The 22,401-nt window shown below is 38.1% G+C and overlaps 1 protein-coding gene across 2 annotated transcripts in view; it reads right to left on the reverse strand.

The window, feature by feature from the left end:
* Positions 1 to 22,401, reverse strand: part of LOC149203395 (coiled-coil domain-containing protein SCD2-like) — a 405,302-nt gene that overhangs the window by 330,978 nt on the left and 51,923 nt on the right. For both annotated transcript variants that reach the window (XR_016253953.1, XM_089403421.1), the window contains exon 2: positions 17,217 to 17,383. Coding sequence is in view for 1 of the 2 variants with exons in the window: in XM_089403421.1 (XP_089259547.1) it covers positions 17,217 to 17,383 (167 nt within the window). In the remaining variant the exon portion in view is untranslated. The remainder of the gene's footprint in view (positions 1 to 17,216; positions 17,384 to 22,401) is intronic.

The following is a 22,401-nucleotide window of genomic DNA, read 5'->3' on the forward strand; positions in this document are numbered from 1 at the left end:
TAATGCCCATTCACCAAGAGGCACGTAGGGCTATATTTAAGCTCGGGCCTCTCATCCTGTAAACCATCCATTCATATTCATTATTAATAAATACATATTCGTATGTCTATTGTTGGTTTGGTCTGCGCCAATAAACTTATCTTCATAAGATGCTTAACCAATGATAGCAAGTTTAGAACACTTATCCAATTATGATAATTACTTAAAAACTCTTTAAACAAAGCAAATGCCAATGACGATCTTATGCCAATATTAAGAGATGCTCACTTAGAATAAATAACTCTCAAGATGCCAAAGCTTAAGATAGACAATACAATGTGTTTAGCAATTATCCAATGATTCATTTAGCAATATTCCTTACACAATTAGATGCTCAACACAATAATGCCAATTAGATACCAAGACACTTAAGAAGGAGAGATTTAATTCAATGCCAATGAAATATCAATGCCCAAAGTAACATAAAGCATTCAACAAGATTAGAAAATTAGATCTATGATGTGTGAGTGCTTGCTTAGTGCAAAATTAATGATTCTTACAGGTTATAAATGAACTTACAAATAAACAAACAAATGTTAGTTTTCAGATAACCAATGTTAAGAAAACCCAATTCACAATAGCAATTAGAATCACTAGTAAGATTAGCACTTATTAACCTTTAGGACAGCAGCAAGTAAATCACTTTAGATCCAAGAAATGACAAGCATGTAAGAACCAAATACGATCAATGAGACACTAAATGACTTGCCAAGTGAATATATGAGATGACTAACCTTCTTGTGATGTGTTATTCAGTATTATATCAGATCTACAAGCACTTATTACAGCAGTATCCAAGCAGTGAGCTAATAGTGCAATAACTTGTGCCCAAAAATGCCAAACAATTTCTAGATGCCAAAACAAGTTTGCCAATATGAAATTATGATTTAGCAAGCCCTTTTATGATGTAACTTCAGACTATATCAAATCTGATCAGACTTTTATGCAGAGACATCAGTCATGAAATTATTTAGATTTATGCCCAAGAAACAATGCTCAACTTACCAAATGACTAGTAAATTTTTACCATGAATTTCTTAGTACGTTGAGGCAATTTAGATGTGATTTTTAAAGCACATAAACATGAATTTTATCGTTGTTATGAATGTATTTCAGAGAGCTGTAATAAACAATGAGGGAACTGAAGAGTTTATAGATCAAACCCTAGGCCCAAGGCCTCGAAGATTGCTCGCCCAAGTTGCCAAAAATTTTCCAATGGATTTGGCACCTAAAAACACAAAAATTGAGCCATTTTCTCCTACAAAGCCCACCAATATTCAATCCAGAAATTCAAGTGACCAACCAGGGATGGAGGAGAGGCAAACTAGAGCGAAGAAAGGCTAACGCTAGGCCCAATAGGGCTAGCACTAGGGAGAGAAAGGCCTTAATCGCCTATCAACTGATGTCAAAGGCCAAAAGAGGCAGCAGAGGAATCAAAGAAGAGGCCGAGAGGGGAGCGAAGGGCTGCAGAAGAGGAAGAGCGTTGACGAGGCAAGGAAGAGGCCTAGAAAGGGGCACGGCAAGCCCTTAGGGTTGTCGTCTAGGCTGAGGAGGGAAGATCGAAGCCTCTAGGGCTTACGTCCAAGCCCTAAAGGGCCTTAAAAACCCACGGCAAGGGCTAGAGAGGAGGTCGAGGCCCTCACGGGATTACGGCCAGCCTCTAAGAGGCTGAAAAGGATGACGCAAGGGGAGAAAGGCCAACACTTAGGCTGGAGGAGGATGTTGGACCTCAAGGCCCTAAAAAAATTCAAAACCCTCGCCAGAAAATCAATTTGCTTCAGATCTTCAATTTTCCTGCAAATTCTTCAGTAGTTGGCCCTGCAAAATTTTGTAAAGGCTAGATCATACCCTCAACGGCCTAGATCTAGCTCTAATCTAGTTATTTTCCTTTGATCTCACCTGTACAAATGAATTTACAATAGCCCAAAAACCCAATATATATGAAAACTCTAAAATCTCAAAACCCTAGAAAACCCTAGCTGCAAAACAAGGGTTGGAAAATAAAATAATTATACAAATTATATTTACAAAGTATACAAATATACAATGAGAAATATTTTTTTGTAAATTTTGACAATGGCTAGGTTTATTTCAAAAAATAAATGCCAAACCACAGCCTTAGCAAAGTCAGAAAACTATAAAAAAATATTTAGTATCCAAACATAGTCAGTCTGTGCCCACAGTTTGTGAACTAGGAGCCCAAGGGTGTTGAGAAATCTAGGGCATCACTAGATAGGTGATTTCTCTACTTTGATAATTGTTTATGAGTGTCTTTTTACTTCTTGATTATGATCTTCTCTTTCTTATGTTATTATCGTGTTCTTTTCATCAAGGCAATTACCAATTCATGAACAATAAAGAGACACAGTATATAGGCTGTCAGCTAGGGCCAAAACCTCTCACTCTTTGCAAGGAAAACCCAAACAAATTCTTCTTATATAACCTTCAATTGGTGAATAACAAGACCATGATAAAGACCCTTGACACTATAGCCCTTCCAAGACCATGTCACAAGCCTCCTCTTCACCCTTAGATCAACGTTGCTCTTCTTCTTCCTCTTCTCTGCTTCCTTCAAAATTTCGGCCTCTTCTTGTAGGTCTGCAACTCTTTGTTACACAACAGAAACCCTAGATCACCTCTATGATCCTTGGATAGTCTCTTTTTGGAAGGAGACTTCTTTCTCTTTTGTTCGGCTTCCTTCAGCAAAGTCTTTACCCAATCTAGATCACCCTTATCAGAATGCAACCTTCGGCCTTCTTCAGATCTGTAATCTTCGCACGTGTGAGGGTAGACTAGCCCAAAAACAGTCTAAAAATGATGTCACAATCTTTGCTATCCCTTCCCCTTCCTTCACTGATGTTAAGGCTCCTTCTAGGATGATTTTCGCACTTGGTTATCTCATACTTGCTTGACCAAATTGTTGTGTTCCAATTGAGACCGAGCACTGCTATATATAGTGTTTCGTCCATGACAATTAGGTCGATTTTATCTTTCTAGAGTTTTCCCTTTCATTGTAGGTTGACTTGAGTGAGGGCTAGTGACAAGGTCTTTGAGGGTGAATTACAAAACCAAATTTGACTTTTACAATGTGTAACATTCCTTAAATGACAATGACTCTTTACACTTTTATGACTAGATGACAAAATCCCTAAAGGCTCACAATGGGAACCTTAACTAAAAATAAAATCTCTTGCTCATGAAACCCATGAGTCAAGCATTACAATAATTTTATTTTTCTTCTTTACATCTTTTACATAAAATCATAATTACATGTCATTATTAAGACCGAACCTAGTTACACTTTTCAACAAAGGGTTCGGGAACCTGCAAACACTATATAATTTCTCAAGAATAAACAGTTAGAACAACAATGAATCGGATCACCTAAGATAAGCCCAAAACTTATCAATAGAATGTTCCTATCATTTACACTAAAATAAAGATTTAATAAAAAAAATTAGCACAATATAGGAATGCCCATGCCCAGCACATACCACAAATCAGTAGATCAGAGACACCATGAACTGCACCCCAAAGTCTTTTATTATGATTATTCAAAACGTTCCAGCGGGGCAATAGTTTTACATCAGCTTTACAGAGTTAAATTTGCCAAAATCTACACGGCTTGAGACAGGAATGACCTCTAATTTATAATTATAAATAAATCCTCCAAGTGGAAAATAATGGCTAGTTGCCCTAATCCCCGTCAAAATAATCTCGCTCGCTAATAAATCTTTGATGATCTTTTAATTTTTGTCGTTGAAATAATTACTTTCGAGGAATTTTCAAATTTCTTATTAAGCCCATTTTTTATTAGCTCAACAATAATTATTTTGAGTTAATTTCCTCAAAAAATTGACTTTGACTTGACCACCAAGGGTCCAATTTTTCTTGAAATTTCCAATATTCCCTTCGTGGGGGACCTCCAAAAATTAATTTCTTCAAGACCACGAATTTTTCGACTTGGAGAATTTAATTTCTCTAGCATTTTAATTTTTGAGTCTAATTAATTAAAATGTCTGGCTTAGGATTAATTTTATTTTTGCCAGAAAAATTAATTAATTGACACTTGAAGGGATTAATTATTTTTCCACCCTCAAATATTTTAGCCATGGTGTCTAAGTATGAGGGACCATGCACTAAAATATTTTTTACATAAGATTTTGCATAATTCAATCCTCAAAAGGTGAATACACGTTCATTATAGTCCCTCAAAATGCATACCCAATTCTGCAACACAATATGATCTAGTAAACCAAATGACTTGTAATAAAATAATTTAGCCAATTAGCTTAAATTATTCCCAAATCACTTTTACAGAAGACTCGACTAAAACATTATGACTCACCTAAGACTTTGACGATAAATTCCACCCTAGCTTTGGGGTGAGGCTGGAAGGAAAAACTTTGTCGATCATCTGTGTTTAAAAACACAAATGAATCAGTGAGACAAAAAACATCGTAGGATGAAATTTGCCGCCAAAATAAATAGCTTACCTAGGTTGTTATATACATACACAGTCATACAAGCATCATTTACATTACAAATTTAGCAAAATGGGTTTACAATGACTTAAAATGTTGATGGCTAATGATCTTGATCCTTTGAAAAATTTGGTACATCTACTTCCTTGGAACTTTGATAAAATGTGTGCAACAGGAAGCCAAGTCCCTCTTGCATTGATAAATGAGAAGGTCTGCACCTACCAAGAAGAAATCATCTATATAAATGACCAAAATGAGAGGCATGTCCTTTTCAACCTTGAAGTATAGGTTAGAATCAGCATCGCTCCTTGTAAATCCCAGCTTCATAAGATAGTTATCAATCCTCTCATACCAAGCCCTAAGCGCTTGCTTCAAACCATAGAGGGCTTTCTTCAACCTGCATATATGTGTTCTTCGATCTTGTACTTCGAACCCCTGAGGTTGTTCCAAGTAGACTTCCTCCTTAAGAGAGCCATGCAAGGAAGCAGTCTTAACATCCATTTGGTGTAGGCTCCATCCTTGAGAGGCAACAAGGGCAATAATAGATCGGATAGTGGTATATCGGGCAACCAATGCAAATATCTCGTATATAAAGGACCAAAATGAGAGGCATGTCCTTTTAAACCTTGAATTATAGGTTAGGATCAGCATCGCTCCTTGTAAATCCCAACTTCATAAGATAGTTATCAATCCTCTCATACCAAGCCCTAGGTGCTTGCTTCAAACCATAGAGGGCTTTCTTCAACCTACATACATGTGTTCTTCGATCTTGTACTTCGGACCCCTAAGGTTGTTCCAAGTAGACTTCCTCCTTAAACGAGCCATTCAAAAAAGCGGTCTTAACATCCATTTGATGTAGGCTCCATCCTTGAGAGGCAACGAGGGCAATAATAGATCTGATAGTGGTATATCGGGCAACCAATGCAAATATCTCGTCATAGTTCACTCCTTCCTTTGGAGAGAAGCCTCAAGAAAGGAACCTAGCCTTATATTTTTCAGCACTCCCATTAGCTCCATGTTTAATTTTGTATAGCCATTTTAAGGTGACTACGAACTTTTCCTTGGGTTTAAGCACCACTTCCCAAACATCATTCTTCATGATACATTCATATTCCTCATTCATCGCATCCTTCCAGACTTGGTGCTTTACGGCATCTTCGAACGTATATGGCTCAGGTTTAACAATAGTACTCATAGCAGCTAAGTACCCTTGATACCTCTTCAGCTTCTTACTTTTGCGAAATGTCCCTCTTGGAGCGGTATGTTTTTCAGCATCTTCGAGCGTATCTTTGACCCACAAAGGTCGTTTTCTTCAGGTAGAGGGATCACCAGGAAGTGGATCAATGGGATTTGTCGGGCCTTCAACATCGGTCATAGGCTCATCTGTCAGAGGTTCATCCTGTTTTTCCGCAACATCATTATTGTCCTTCCTTGGAATGGGGATATCTTTGGATTTCCCAATGCCAATATCTTCATCAAAGGTGACATCATGGCTTACTTCCACATCTCTTTGACCAGGCACATAGATTCTCTATGCCTTTGAATTTTCACTATAGCCCACAAATATACCTTTCTTCCCAGATGCTTCCAACTTGTTTATTTTCTCTTTAGGCACATGAGAATACATAGGACAACCAAATATTTTAAAATGAGAAACATCAGGTTTTTTACCAGTGAAAATTTCTTCGGGTGTCTTGAAATCCAATGCTTGATGCGGACTCCTATTTTGAACATACACGACAATGTTGGCAGCTTCTCCCTATAGGAACTTTGGTAGACCTTGATCATGGAGCATGGCACGGGTGGCTTCCATGACTGTTCGATTCTTCCTTTCAGCAACGCCATTCTGCTCAGGATTGTATGGAACAATTGTCTCCCGCTTCATGCCAGCCTCTCTGCAAAAGTCATTGAATTCATTTGATTCATATTCGGTTCCAATGTTGGTCCTCAATATCTTGATCTTCTTCCCTGTTTGATTTTCCACCAATGCTTTGAACGAATGGAACCATTTGAACACTTCATCCTTCTTTTTCAAGAAATAGATCCATGTTTTGCGAGAGTAGTCATCTACAAAGATTGCATAATATAAATACCCTCCCAACGATGTTACAGGTAACATACCAGACAAGTCAAAGTGGTCCAATTGAAGAATATCAGTTGTGTTTCTCTCACTAGAAGGGAATGGTCCCTTTGTATGTTTCCTAGCTGCACAACCCTAACAAACACTCTCATGGTTCACGTTAAACTCAGGCATACCTGTGACCATCTTCCCTACCATAGGTAAGGCTTTGTAAGTAAGTGGGCGAACCTTTGGTGCCATAGCTTAGATTGAAGTGAAGTATCGCTTGCCAAAGCTCCCAAAGAAGTTCCACCAACTTGATAGAGACAGTCAACCCTAAATCCAAGTGTGAATGCATCTTTAGGGTTTCTTTGCCAAATACGTACATTTCCATCTATGAATGCTACCTTGAAGCCTTTATCTTCCATCTCAAAAATACACACCACGTTCTTCTTCAAATCAAGCACATACAACACTTCTTGTAGATGAATGGTTTGACCTTGATTCAAGTGAAGAGTGACAGTACCTATCCCTTTCACGGGGTAGGTGGCATTATCTCCAAGTATGATCTCTAAATTAGTCTTCTTTTCAACCAAATTTGAGAGGGCCTCCTTGTACCCAGTGAAGTGCCTTAAGGCTCCACTATCAATCAACCAATGATCCAAAGTATCTAGAGGAGAGGCAGTAGATAGAGCGGAAATAAGATAAAACTCCTTTTGTTTTTCTACAACATTACTTTCCTCATACCTGGAATTTCTCGTCCTTTTGGGAGGTCGACCATTTCCATATCGAGCAGCAGGAGCATTCCTCTTTCCTTTATTGTTGAACCTGTTGTTCCTTTGATTGCCATTGCCTTTGAAATTGTTGTTGTTGTCGTCATCCCTTGGAGAATTCTTCTTGTGAGGACACTCTCTAGCATAGTGGCTGAACCTATTACAATTGTAGCACCTTCCTTTTCTTCCTTCTTTGTATCCCTTCTTAGATCATTGACCTTGTCTCATTGGACTAGCATTATTCTTCCTTTTTGCATGAGCGGAGAAGGCAATAGGTTCATTTCTATTGGAGGACTTGTCTCTCTCCATCATCCTTGTTTCTTCTTGAGTGCTTCTAGCCAATAATTCATCGAAACTAGGAATCTTGTCATTGTTGAGAATGGTGGTGTTAAACACATCCCATGCTCTTCAAAGACATCCAAGTGCAATGAAAGTGAGCTCCCTGTGAACAATAACTTCTCCAATAGATAGTAGATCATTCTTCATTTGCATTATTCTTTAAAGTAGGATTGGATAAACTCCCCTTTATGCATCTTGATGTCCTTCAACTTGTTCTTGAGAAAAAGGATTTGATTTGCATTGTTTACTTTGAACATCCCAACCAAATTATCATACATCTCCTTAAATGTTCCCAAATCAGAAATATAGGAAACCAAATGTTATTGAATGGAGTCTATGATAATTCTCCTAGTTTTGACCTCACCTTTCTTATACTTTGTTTTTGCAGCAGCAGGTGCATTTGAAGGAGGCTCCACCACTTTTCCTTGCACAAAGTCCATGGCATCATGCTCTTCCAAAGTCAAGTCCAAAGTCATATTCCATGCATGATAGTCAGATTTGTCCTTGAGCTTATCCCCAGATTTGAAGTCAGATGTAGTAGCCATTGAGGCTAGTCCAATAATTTTGTCTAATAGATCTCCCTTAGTGATTGTGTTTCTCTCTCTTGCTTGGGCTTTGTCTTCACCTGTGCTCTGATACCATGTTAATTTTAGTTAACCATGGTATGTTCTATGCTGGGCACAATTACTTCCATGTCCTTTAGCAGCCCAATGACAATTTCGAATTTAGTTTCCAATAGCAATCACATTAACCATTAATCATATTGACAGTAGTTGTAAATAGAACATGAAATAACAAAATGCAGAAGACAAGCCAAGACAAAACAACACCAGATTTGGCAGATGCCAGGGAAAAACCCCAATGTGGGGAAAACCCTTTGATCAATTCTTCTTATTATTATATCAAATGTTCAGCAGATAGAGAGAGTACAAAAAGTCAAAGTTGACTTGCCAAATCAAAGCCAAAACAGCCCTGTCAAATCTGCAATCAACTACAATGAAATTCAACGCTAACCAAAAAGTCAAAGATAGTCAATGCAACAGCAAAACTTCCCCTTTGAAGCTCAGTCAAAGGCAGTCAAACTCAGCCTCCAACAGTGGTCAAAGTTAGCACAAAATAATGAAAATTTGCATACAAACTCGATCAACCTAAGATAAGCCCAAAACTTATCAATAGAATGTTCCTATCATTTACACTAAAATAAAGATTTAATAAAAAAAATTAGCACAATATAGGAATGCCCATACCCAGCACATACCACAAATCAGTAGATCAGAGACACCATGAACTGCACCCCAAAGTCTTTTATTATGATTATTCAAAACGTTCCAGCGGGGCAATAGTTTTACATCAGCTTTACAGAGTTAAATTTGCCAAAATCTAGACGGCTTGAGACAAGAATGACCTCTAATTTATAAATAAATCCTCCAAGTGGAAAATAATGGCTAGTTGCCCTAATCCCCGTCAAAATAATCTCGCTCGCTAAAAAATCTTTGATGATCTTTTAATTTTTGTCGTTGAAATAATTACTTTTGAGGAATTTTCAAATTTCTTATTAAGCCCATTTTTTATTAGCTCAACAATAATTATTTTGAGTTAATTTCCTCAAAAAATTGACTTTGACTTGACCACCAAGGGTCGAATTTTTCTTGAAATTTCCAATATTCCCTTCGTGGGGGACCTCCAAAAATTAATTTCTTCAAGACCCACGAATTTTTCGACTTGGAGAATTTAATTTCTCTAGCATTTTAATTTTTGAGTCTAATTAATTAAAATGTCTGACTTAGAATTAATTTTATTTTTGCCAGAAAAATTAATTAATTGACACTTGAAGGGATTAATTATTTTTCCACCCTCAAATATTTTAGCCATGGTGTCTAAGTATGAGGGACCATGCACTAAAATATTTTTTACATAAGATTTTGCATAATTCAACCCTCAAAAGGTGAATACACGTTCATTATAGACCCTCAAAATGCATACCCAATTCTGCAACACAATATGATCTAGTAAACCAAATGACTTGTAATAAAATAATTTAGTCAATTAGCTTAGATTATTCCCAAATCACTTTTACAGAAGACTCGACTAAAACATTATGACTCACCTAAGACTCTGACGATAAATTCCACCCTAGCTTTGGGGTGAGGCTAGAAGGAAAAACTTTGTCGATCATCTGTGTTTAAAAACACAAATGAATCAGTGAGACAAAAAACATCGTAGGATGAAATTTGCCGCCAAAATAAATAGCTTACCTAGGTTGTTATATACATACACAGTCATACAAGCATCATTTACATTACAAATTTTGCAAAATGGGTTTACAATGACTTAAAATGTTGATGGCTAATGATCTTGATCCTTTGAAAAATTTGGTACCTCTACTTCCTTGGAACTTTGATAAAATGTGTGCAACAGGAAGCCAAGTCCCTCTTGCATTGACAAATGAGAGGGTATGCACCTACCAAGAAGAAATCATCTATATAAATGACCAAAATGAGAGGCATGTCCTTTTCAACCTTGAAGTATAGGTTAGAATCAGCATCGCTCCTTGTAAATCCCAGCTTCATAAGATAGTTATCAATCCTCTCATACCAAGCCCTAGGCGCTTGCTTCAAACCATAGAGGGCTTTCTTCAACCTGCATACATGTGTTCTTCGATCTTGTACTTCGAACCCCTGAGGTTGTTCCAAGTAGACTTCCTCCTTAAGCGAGCCATGCAAGGAAGCAGTCTTAACATCCATTTGGTGTAGGCTCCATCCTTGAGAGGCAACAAGGGCAATAATAGATCGAATAGTGGTATATCGGGCAACCAATGCAAATATCTCGTATATAAAGGACCAAAATGAGAGGCATGTCCTTTTCAACCTTGAATTATAGGTTAGGATCAGCATCGCTCCTTGTAAATCCCAACTTCATAAGATAGTTATCAATCCTCTCATACCAAGCCCTAGGTGCTTGCTTCAAACCATAGAGGGCTTTCTTCAACCTACATACATGTGTTCTTCGATCTTGTACTTCGGACCCCTAAGGTTGTTCCAAGTAGACTTCCTCCTTAAACGAGCCATTCAAAAAAGCGGTCTTAACATCCATTTGATGTAGGCTCCATCCTTGAGAGGCAACGAGGGCAATAATAGATCTGATAGTGGTATATCGAGCAACCAATGCAAATATCTCGTCATAGTTCACTCCTTCCTTTGGAGAGAAGCCTCAAGAAACGAACCTAGCCTTATATTTTTCAGCACTCCCATTAGCTCCATGTTTAATTTTGGATAGCCATTTTAAGGTGACTACGAACTTGTCCTTGGGTCTAAGCACCACTTCCCAAACATCATTCTTCATGATACATTCATATTCCTCATTCATCGCATCCTTCCAGACTTGGTGCTTTACGGCATCTTCGAACGTATATGGCTCAGGTTTAGCAATAGTACTCATAGCAGCTAAGTACCCTTGATACCTCTTCAGCTTCTTACTTTTGCAAAATGTCCCTCTTGGAGCGGTATGTTTTTCAGCATCTTCGAGCGTATCTTTGACCCACAAAGGTCGTTTTCTTGAGGTAGAGGGATCACCAGGAGGTGGATCAATGGGATCTATCGGGCCTTCAACATCGATCATAGGCTCATCTGTCAGAGGTTCATCCTGTTTTTCCGCAACATCATTATTGTCCTTCCTTGGAATGGGGATATCTTTGGATTTCCCAATGCCAATATCTTCATCAAAGGTGACATCATGGCTTACTTCCACATCTCTTTGACCAGGCACATAGATTCTCTATGCCTTTGAATTTTCACTATAGCCCACAAATATACCTTTCTTCCCAGATGCTTCCAACTTGTTTATTTTCTCTTTAGGCACATGAGAATACATAGGACAACCAAATATTTTAAAATGAGAAACATCAGGTTTTTTACCAGTGAAAATTTCTTCGGGTGTCTTGAAATCCAATGCTTGATGCGGACTCCTATTTTGAACATACACGACAATGTTGGCAGCTTCTCCCTATAGGAACTTTGGTAGACCTTGATCATGGAGCATGGCACGGGTGGCTTCCATGACTGTTCGATTCTTCCTTTTAGCAACGCCATTCTGCTCAGGATTGTATGGAACAGTTGTCTCCCGCTTCATGCCAGCCTCTCTGCAAAAGTCATTGAATTCATTTGATTCATATTCGGTTCCAATGTTGGTCCTCAATATCTTGATCTTCTTCCCTGTTTGATTTTCCACCAATGCTTTGAACGAATGGAACCATTTGAACACTTCATCCTTCTTTTTCAAGAAATAGATCCATGTTTTGCGAGAGTAGTCATATACAAAGATTGCATAATATAAGTACCCTCCCAACGATGTTACAGGTAACATACCAGACAAGTCAAAGTGGTCCAATTGAAGAATATCAGTTGTGTTGCTCTCACTAGAAGGGAATGGTCCCTTTGTATGTCTCCTAGCTGCACAACCCTAACAAACACTCTCATGGTTCACGTTAAACTCAGGCATACCTGTGACCATCTTCCCTACCATAGGTAAGGCTTTGTAAGTAAGTGGGCGAACCTTTGGTGCCATAGCTTAGATTGAAGTGAAGTATCGCTTGCCAAAGCTCCCAAAGAAGTTCCACCAACTTGATAGAGACAATCAACCCTAAATCCAAGTGTGAATGCATCTTTAGGGTTTCTTTGCCAAATACGTACATTTCCATCTATGCATGCTACCTTGAAGCCTTTATCTTCCATCTCAAAAATACACACCACGTTCTTCTTCAAATCAGGCACATACAACACTTCTTGTAGATGAATGGTTTGACCTTGATTCAAGTGAAGAGTGACAGTACCTATCCCTTTCACGGGGTAGGTGGCATTATCTCCAAGTATGGTCTCTAAATTAGTCTTCTTTTCAACCAAATTTGAGAGGGCCTCCTTGTACCCAGTGAAGTGCCTTAAGCCTCCACTATCAATCAACCATTGATCCAAAGTATCTAGAGGAGAGGCAGTGGATAGAGCGGAAATAAGATAAAACTCCTTTTGTTTTTCTACAACATTACTTTCCTCATACCTGGAATTTCTCGTCCTTTTGGGATGTCGACCATTTCCATATCGAGCAGCAGGAGCATTCCTCTTTCCTTTATTGTTGAACCTGTTGTTCCTTTGATTGCCATTGCCTTTGAAATTGTTGTTGTTGTCGTCATCCCTTGGAGAATTCTTCTTGTGAGGACACTCTCTACCATAGTGGTTGAACCTATTACAATTGTAGCACCTTCCTTTTCTTCCTTCTTTGTATCCCTTCTTAGATCATTGACCTTGTCTCATTGGACTAGCATTATTCTTCCTTTTTGCATGAGCGGAGAAGGCAATAGGTTCATTTCTATTGGAGGACTTGTCTCTCTCCATCATCCTTGTTTCTTCTTGAGTGCTTCTAGCCAATAATTCATCGAAACTAGGAATCTTGTCATTGTTGAGAATGGTGGTGTTAAACACATCCCATGCTCTTCAAAAACATCCAAGTGCAATGAGAGTGAGCTCCCTGTGAACAATAACTTCTCCAATAGATAGTAGATCATTCTTCATTTGCATTATTCTTTAAAGTAGGATTGGATAAACTCCCCTTTATGCATCTTGATGTCCTTCAACTTGTTCTTGAGAAAAAAGATTTGATTTGCATTGTTTACTTTGAACATCCCAACCAAATTATCATACATCTCCTTAAATGTTCCCAAATCAGAAATATAGGAAACCAAATGTTATTGAATGGAGTCTATGATAATTCTCCTAGTTTTGACCTCACCTTTCTTATACTTTGTTTTTGCAACAGCAGGTGCATTTGAAGGAGACTCCACCACTTTTCCCTGCACATAGTCCATGGCATCATGCTCTTCCAAAGTCAAGTCCAAAGTCATATTCCATGCATGATAGTCAGATTTGTCCTTGAGCTTATCCTCAGATTTGAAGTAAGATGTAGTAGCCATTGAGGCTAGTCCAATAATCTTGTCTAATAGATCTCCCTTAGTGATTGTTTTTCTCTCTCTTGCTTGGGCTTTGTCTTCACCTGTGCTCTGATACCATGTTAATTTTAGTTAACAATGGTATGTTCTATGCTTAGCACAATTACTTCAATGTCCTTTAGCAGCCCAATGACAATTTCCAATTTAGTTTCCAATAGCAATCACATTAACCATTAATCATATTGACAGTAATTGTAAATAGAACATGAAATAACAAAATGTAGAAGACAAGCCAAGACAAAACAACACCAGATTTGGCAGATGCCAGGGAAAAACCCCAATGTGGGGAAAACCCTTTGATCAATTCTTCTTATTATTATATCAAATGTTCAGCAGATAGAGAGAGTACAAAAAGTCAAAGTTGACTTGCCAAATCAAAGTCAAAACAGCCCTGTCAAATCTGCAATCAACTACAATGAAATTCAACGCTAACCAAAAAGTCAAAGATAGTCAATGCAACAGCAAAACTTCCCCTTTGAAGCTCAGTCAAAGGCAGTCAAACTCAGCCTCCAACAGTGGTCAAAGTTAGCACAAAATAATGAAAATTTGCATACAAACTCGATCAACCTAAAGTCAACCATATTGTCAACCCAAGTCAAACAGCCCAAAAAATCTCGACTTTTGTGTCAATCAATGTGACCTGGTCAAACAAAGTCAAACCCTCCAAAATTTCAATCAAACAGTGCTTGGTCAACACTGGTCAAACTTCGGTCAACTTCTAAAATTTTCAACCCTGTACTTATGTCTGAAATTTGTCCTCCTGGCCACACGTGTGAGAAAAAGAATATGCCCAATAGTTGTACGAGCCAATGAGAGGAGAGAGAGGAACGTGTGAACGATGATAATGCCAAATGAGATGAGAGGTCACTTATATTTATACAAGTCGTTGAGGGTGAAGTGACATGTCTCTTGGGCTTCATAAGCCTACATGATGATGTGCTCGACCTTGACAATTTACAAGTGTGGGCATAAATTCAAAAACACATTTCTGCTTTGTCCAAATTTGATGATCTTTAGATCAATTTAGGTAATCTCGAAAAGAGAAATTCAATGCAATCATCATCTCCATCAAATGAGTTGTCTAAAGTGGAATTTGGCCCTAGTTGCCAATTTTAACAAATCTAGATGGACAACCTGCAACAAAATAAGCAAGAAGAAAGAATGGGAAAGGGTAGGAGAGGAGGAGAAAAATTACAAACAAGAATGACAAGAAAATGAGGGAGTTAAATGGGGTTTGCAGTTATCTCTTTAGCTCTTCAAAAGTTGAGAACTTGAAGCGGATGGCAGCCCTTCTTCACTCCTCCAAGCTCCTCCTCCACTCCTCAAAAATCTCCTCAAAACTCTCACGAATCTGATCTCAAAAGTTGGTTGTCTTCTCTCTTCTCCGAGCTCTCCAAAGATGCAAGAATGAGGAAAAGAGCGGGGGGGGGCCTTTTAACCTCATCCTCCTTTTTCCCTAATTCACCTTAGCCCCACTTTAATCGCAGTTAATACAAATTAAAATTAAAAAATGTTGGCCCATGGAACCGTCCAGCACGTTCCTAGAACCACACGTGAACCAGAGCAGAACTGTGTTGAAACTGTGGTTCAGGCATACAAAACCGCACACAAAACTTCCGCAGTTCCAAATTTCCAGAAAGCGTGAAAAATGGGCGGAACCACAGTTCTGAATGGGACGTGAATCCGCCTTCTGAACCCGAGGGGCAATGGTTCCTGCAACATTGATTTGATGCATAATTTGATTCATTCCACTGGTAAATTGGTGATTTGGCACCCAATTTTGTTGTTCATGAATAACAATTGGTGAATGGTGCGATCCAGGCTTGAAGTGAAATTTGGCAAATGTCGTGATTTAGGTAGAAGTGAACCTCAATGGATGTGAACCTGAACAATATTTTGGAGCTTTGCAGAATTTCAAACCTCGAGGTTCAAATTGGACAAACCCTGTGACATTGCTTTTAAGTGACCTAGAACCTCAAAAAATCCTAAAATGGACTGGAACTATGCCCCTTGTGCATTTTTTGCTTCATTAGATTCCCACGAAATTGAAATTTTCCAGGCCATTTTGGATGAAGCATATAAAACAACTTCCAGATCTGTTATATGCTTGGACAGTGTGCCTTAAATGCTGAAGCTTTGCACTTTGAAGTACACTTAAATGGTATTTATTTTCTTGATCTGCCTCGCTAAGTTGGGTTAGAAGTGAAATATTGCTGCTGTAAATTCACATTTCAGACATACCTAAGGCTGAAAATTCACAGGAAATAGATCTAGAAAACATCAAAGGGTAAGGGGAAATTCCAGAATTTGTATTAATTGCCTGATTCTAGAAATTTCAAAATTCGCATTAATTGCTTGATTCTAGAAATTCCTACAGCACTACAATTTGTCACTTCATCTTATTTCAGGACAGTAGATTAGGCAGTACACAAATAGGAATTTTAGGTTTATGATGTTAATTATCATTTTAAAAGAGCTTTTGGAAGTATCACCTGATCCTGACTCCAACTGTTCTATTTGTACTCTGTCATCTGGCTCACAGAGTATTTTGATCCAAATACAAGTAACTTTTTCTGTTGTAAAAAAAAAATTACACATACATATAATGTACTGTTATTTATATATTTATGTATGTTACAACATAAGGAATAGAGAAGACATGTAAGCATTGGCTGTAAGTACAGATACCAATGTTTCAGATATTGTAAAACAAAATATAGTACTTATTATTCAGGAAAGGAATCAAATTCAAATGAAGTGGTGCTTCCCTGGGCCCTCCTAGTAATTTTTCCAGCAACTATTTCAAGACATTTTATGATATTGTAGAAAGCTTCAAGCTAAACAGTGCATAGACACAAGGTTACTCTTTCATCTAATGGAATGGAAAGTGCTAAAATTCAATAGAAGTGGTCCAGTAGGGCCTACAATTTGACAGAAGCAGCGCTCCCATGAACCCTTCAAAGCCTCAAATGACTTTGAGCTTGTTCATCCCATTGGAAGCTACAATAAACAATAACTGCGCAGAATTCTTTTTGTATGCTGAAGGCTTCAGGTTAATTATAATTTATTACATACCCAGATTGACACTCTCCTATTTTGTATATCCAAATCTGATGCAAAGCAGAATATAATACAAACCAATGTGAAGCAAGGTGCTCATACTACAAGGAGAGATATCACTATTAATTTTATTTTGACAAAAATCAACATTTAAATCCCCTAAATTCTACATGCCATTCATAAAACCAGATACCAGATAAGACTGAACAAATAGACTGTAAATTTTAACCAAAGAGGTCCAAAATGATTCAACTTTCAATTGTTTTTACAGCCCTGAATGATAGATATTAACCTAGCTCGGCAATTTTACTTGATGTTAAAACCACTTATTCTAGCATACAATTCAACTTATTTGACAACAAAGGCATTTCCTCAATAAAATGATTTGAGCAAGTTCCTGAGCTTCTTAGGACTGCATCAAAGATTAATACCATTATAAAACACCAACGAATTAAAAATTTGAATACCTTTTATCCCGACGTATATCAGTAGTATCCAAAGGAGGTATGGTTGGCCTTTGCCTTACTGTTGCTCCACTTGGTGGAACCAAGGGTGCTGGCCGACCTGCAATAGATGGCCGACCAGCTGATGTAGAGCGGATGGTTGAAGTGTGCTCAATGAAATTTCTTCCTAACTGTGAAGACATGAAAGATATGTCAAGAGGATGAAGGAATTGAAGGCACGATAATAATTTCATTGAAATTTTAAAAAAAAGGGCTAAATATCAAAGTAAATTGCATCCTTAAGTATAGTCCAAATCAACAATGAAGAAGCAATCAATTATTCAGTTTCATCGAGTTGAAAAAAAGTTAAATCCATCATAAATATTAAATACGGGAGCCAATTGGCCAACAAGCAAAGAGAATTTCAATCATAATAAATAGTAACTAGAATTTTATCCACACTTGCAAGAGTCCCACATGGTCAATTTTATCTAGCCTGGGCAGTCGAGAAAAGGAGTGTTATCTTGAAACCCAGGATCAATTCCCACAAGTGACATGCTGAGCTGTTTGGATCTATGTTTTATGATTTCTTGGCCTTGAGCCCTGAAAAATCCATTTTACCCTAGGTAGCATCGTCAGAATTAGGAATGTACCTGGTGGATCTCCCAAGATATGTATTTCACTGGAAATTAAATAACAATAATAATAATAATAATAATAAAATACAGCTCCATGTGTTTAAATTTTTTACAGTAAATTCTCTTTTAATCTGAAAAAGGTGATCTAACAAAGATTATAAGGAATAATAATGAATCCATCATTATCAGGATAAAATTGTACAGAACTGTTTACATAATATGGATTCCAAAATGAGATATCTAATGTAATTAATGTCACAAATTGCCCAGAAACTTGAAATATAAATACAGCAGATTGTTGACAAGGAAAGTGCAAGAAGCTCACATTAACTTGTGAACCAAAATACATTTCATTGTTGGAGACAGAGAAGAAAATATTCAAAATGGGATTGATTAAAACCAGTGTTACTTGGGAGCGGGAGCGAATTCAGGGAGCGGGAGCGAAAACAGGTGCGGGAGCGACATTTTCAAAAGCTCCTGGTTTGGGAAGGATCCCGGAGCGTTTTTTATATATATATATATATATATATATTTTACATTTTTATATTTTGATACATATATGTAAACAAAAACATGTAGAATTATGAATTAGATATAAAAAACATAACAAAAAATAATAATAATAATAATAATAATAAAATAGATTGAACCATATAACAACAATCATCTAGAAGTTATAATCTTCATCAACCACGTCCACAAGTTAGTAACATACAACACATTGAGTCTCGTGATTCATCAATCTTAAAGTTTCAAGCTTTCAGAATTCAATATATAACATTTATCATCATTGATCACCAAAGTTGTACTTGTAAGCTAAGTGTAACCATTACAACAAATAATATCTAACATGAAATGAAACGTTATAAAACGAAATGAAACAACTTTCAACTTTCATGAAGCATCATATTCATAATTCATTACTAATGAGTTATAATTGCCAACTTCAAACTTAAATTGTCATATATTGTTTAAAAAAATATCATAATAAATATGAAAGAGTCAATAGTTATAAAAACTACTAGAAACTAGAAAAAGACAAGTAAATCTATTATCTATTGCTTATGCTTGGGCCTCTTGCCACCACGAGAAATGTCTAGTTTTTTAGTCTTGTTGGAAAATCAGGATCTTTGTCATTAATATCACCCTCTAGGCATTAATATCCAGAGGTATCTTTGTCATACCTTTGTATCTATATAGAGATCTTTGTCATTAATATCACCCTCTAAACATTAACATTAGATAGAAAAAGCATAGCATGTCAAGTCAAGATTTTGTTTGAGTGATGCATACATTTTTAGGAGGGTCATGATAGAGGAGTTCGATAACCAATGTCACTAACATCAAGGTACATAGAGGGATTGATGCTCTTGATCAAATACGAGTTCCATACCCTAATACATGACAAAATTCAATGGAAACATTGCAATCTTGAAATCTTGAAAAACTAATAAGTCTGTTGGATTTTGAATGAAATCTAAAATTCTACTTTCTCCATATGAAATCCAATGAGATCAGAGCCACTCTCAAACATCCTGAGTCATTTCATGGTAATGTTAAAAATTTAAGTAAAAGGATGAAAATGAAGATTAAGGAGAATGTCACTTTTACTTTAAAAATCTAACATTATGATGAATCGCATATCAATACTAGGGCCATAGGCTTGATCATTAAGTTGCCCCACTCAAAACTTGTTTGTTTTTTTGAAAAAAAAATGCATTTGGAACATTACTGCAAAAAAAAATGCAAAAAAGGCTAAACAGTACTGAAAAGGCAGGGAGCGTTTTTTTTAGGGAGCGCGCTCCCGACCCGCACCCAAGTCGCTCCCGCCCGGAGCGCGGATTGGGAGCAGGATCCGGGGGGGGAGGCGCGCTCCCCCGCAACACTGATTAAATCAATCACAGAAAGGAATTATTGGGATGGTGAAACAAAGCAGAATTTTTTTCACTGAAAATATGCCTTACATTTACAAAGAATAGTTACAAAAACTGTACGAGAAAAGGACAGAAGGGTATATATAGTGGTGTTCATATCCTCTTGTTCAGAGCAAAAAGAGCTAAAAGAAAATCAGAATATGCAACTAGGTCCTATTGCCTCAAAATCTAGCAGGTCTTGTAGAAGGGTACCCTACAAGGCAAGCACTAGACTAAGGGGCAACAATGGGGCGTGGCCCACTGTCACCACAGCCACTATCCCCTGCTATTTATGGACTTTTTACCAATGGGAGGCTTCTCGTTATAGAAGTCACCTATGAAAGATATGCTAGGTTTGAGGATTAAGGTACACTTGGGGCTTATAGAGGATGGCACTTCTTAAGTAAAAGACTCAATCAAGGAAAGAAAGGCAACTCGCATCCTCTAGTAAGATGAAGGTAAGGTACAATTGACCTAGTACTTGAGAAATAGCAAGCCAAATGGGATACCCGAGGATCAATAGAGCAAAAAGGTTTCCAAACAATGAGTTTTAGCAAGCAAATGGCCCAAGGAACCTTCAAGAAGTCCTCAAGTTGAAGCTTTACAAAAACAGGGTTTTTCTTAGGGCAAATCTACCTAGGGCAAGAGGATTAGGGCTTGAAATGGAGATATTAGCCAATAAGGGAGGTTGATTTTGAGGCAACCAAGTCTTCCCTCAATGTTGAATCCTTCCACCAGCTGAAATTCCTCCTCTAGGCCAATTCGCACCAAGCCCTAGCTTGGCCACTTATCCTTAAGAGGGCCGAAATTAGAGAGAGAGAATGAAATTCAAGTTTATGGATAAAATTGTGTTTGATCACCAATTTGACAAGGCCAGTGCCTAGTCCTTGGGATGATGGAGTCTATGGATGTGAAAGATTGGCTAAATCTTGCAAAGGAGTAAGGATATTTTGATGCCCTAGCACAAAACCCTAACTATTATCTTTGTGAAGGATCAAGGTCACTTGGGAGAGTTATTACAAAGGTTCACCAAGGGGATTGCCATTCACATTTCATAGATGAGTAATGCATACAATGATGATTTGCAAACATTGGTGTTGCCAAGGAAAATTCGAAGAGCCTCAATTGCGGTGATTTGCAAGCAGTGGTGTTGTCGAGAAGCAGTTTCGGTGAGCAAATCAGTAAGTTCATTAAGCAAATCTAGGCGCAGTGATTTTGCAGTAGATTTCGCAATAGAAAATCAACGTTGGGTGGAAGAGAAAAGTGCACACAGAGGAATTTCAAGAATTTCTCAGAGGGTTTTCAGATCTAGCGTTCAGGAGGAGATCTGTGATTTCTAGTTGTAGTAGGTTGTAACAATTTTACCAGTCAGCCAGTGCAAGATTCAAGAGCAACAAATCATGTGCCAGATTCTGAAGGACTACCAGAAGGTTGAGCGATTTGCCCGAATGAGATAGTACGCAAAGTGAATACCAACGAAAGGACATTCGAAGGCAATCAATAGCAGTTTTGCGCATTCCAGGAGGGGGTATGAGTAGCAAGGAGAGGTCAAGCAAAAAGGGAGGAAATTCTTTGTTATTCTTTAGTTATTTGAGTTTCGCAGATTTTGCAGCTTCCCAAAGATGGCGATACAAGATTGTCAGAGGAGTTCATGCAAGTTAGCCAGAATGCAAATCTAGGTAGCAGATCCACTGCTAGTTGTCGGGGACAGGTGTTGGAGGAAGTGCGCACTGTCAAGTGAGAGTTGAAAAGCGAAAAAATTTCCCAATGAGGGACAAGGCTCGATTGGAGATAGTGGGGTATCAAATCCAGGAGGAGGTGGAGTTTGATTGCTCTGCATATCAGGAGGGGCAAGGTTCGATGTAGATGCAGCAAGGAGATCAGTCAGATCGGTTGCAGTTATTGCAGCAAGACCATCACCTTTGCTATGGGGGGGCCACAGTATCATAGTAGCACGTCCAGTGTCAGCAGGATGTAGTCAGATGACAATTGCAAAGCTAGTTGCAGTCAGTACTCAAGATACAGTTGCAGAACTAGTTGCAGTGACACAGGCAATGAGAATTGCCTAGTTGCACAAGGCATGGTGCAGTTCCAGCCAAAGACGTTTCTCGATTTTCAGAGAAGAAAAGGAGGCCGAGTCAATTCTAGCATATGAAGCTGAGGGAGGAAATGTGAATTGGCCAGTTGCAACGAGCAAAGCACAATTCCAACCAGAAACAATCAGTCAGTCCGTGTTGCAAAAGTTACAGATCGTATACCAGTACTGGGAGGATATCTGAAGGTCGAACAGGTAGTTTCATTATGCAGCGAGAGGCAGTGTCTATCGAAAAGGGTTTCCGAAGACAAGACTGAATTTCCCACAGCAAAGTCTCGCAATCCAGTTAAGCACGCAGACAGGAATGCTAGAAGAAAAGTGAGATTTCCTAGTGGAACATCAAGACTCAGGAGTCTAGCTTCAGAGGGAGCAACCCTATGGAAGCTCAACACTTCAGATTTTGGGAGGTCATTACTTCAGAACACACAGTTGTAGTGGTTACAGCATCGTAGTGGATGTGTAGAAGCATCCGCAGTGTGAGATGTGGATCTATAGATCAGTTCTCAGTTGCAGTAGTTGCAGCAGCATGAGATCAATGGCAGCACAGAGCAGAGTTGGTAGCA

The sequence above is a fragment of the Pinus tabuliformis genome, chromosome 2_1 (genome assembly GCF_031772625.1).
Source record: "Pinus tabuliformis cultivar Carrire ecotype Pingquan chromosome 2_1, CPIR1, whole genome shotgun sequence".
Lineage (NCBI taxonomy): Eukaryota > Viridiplantae > Streptophyta > Pinopsida > Pinales > Pinaceae > Pinus > Pinus tabuliformis.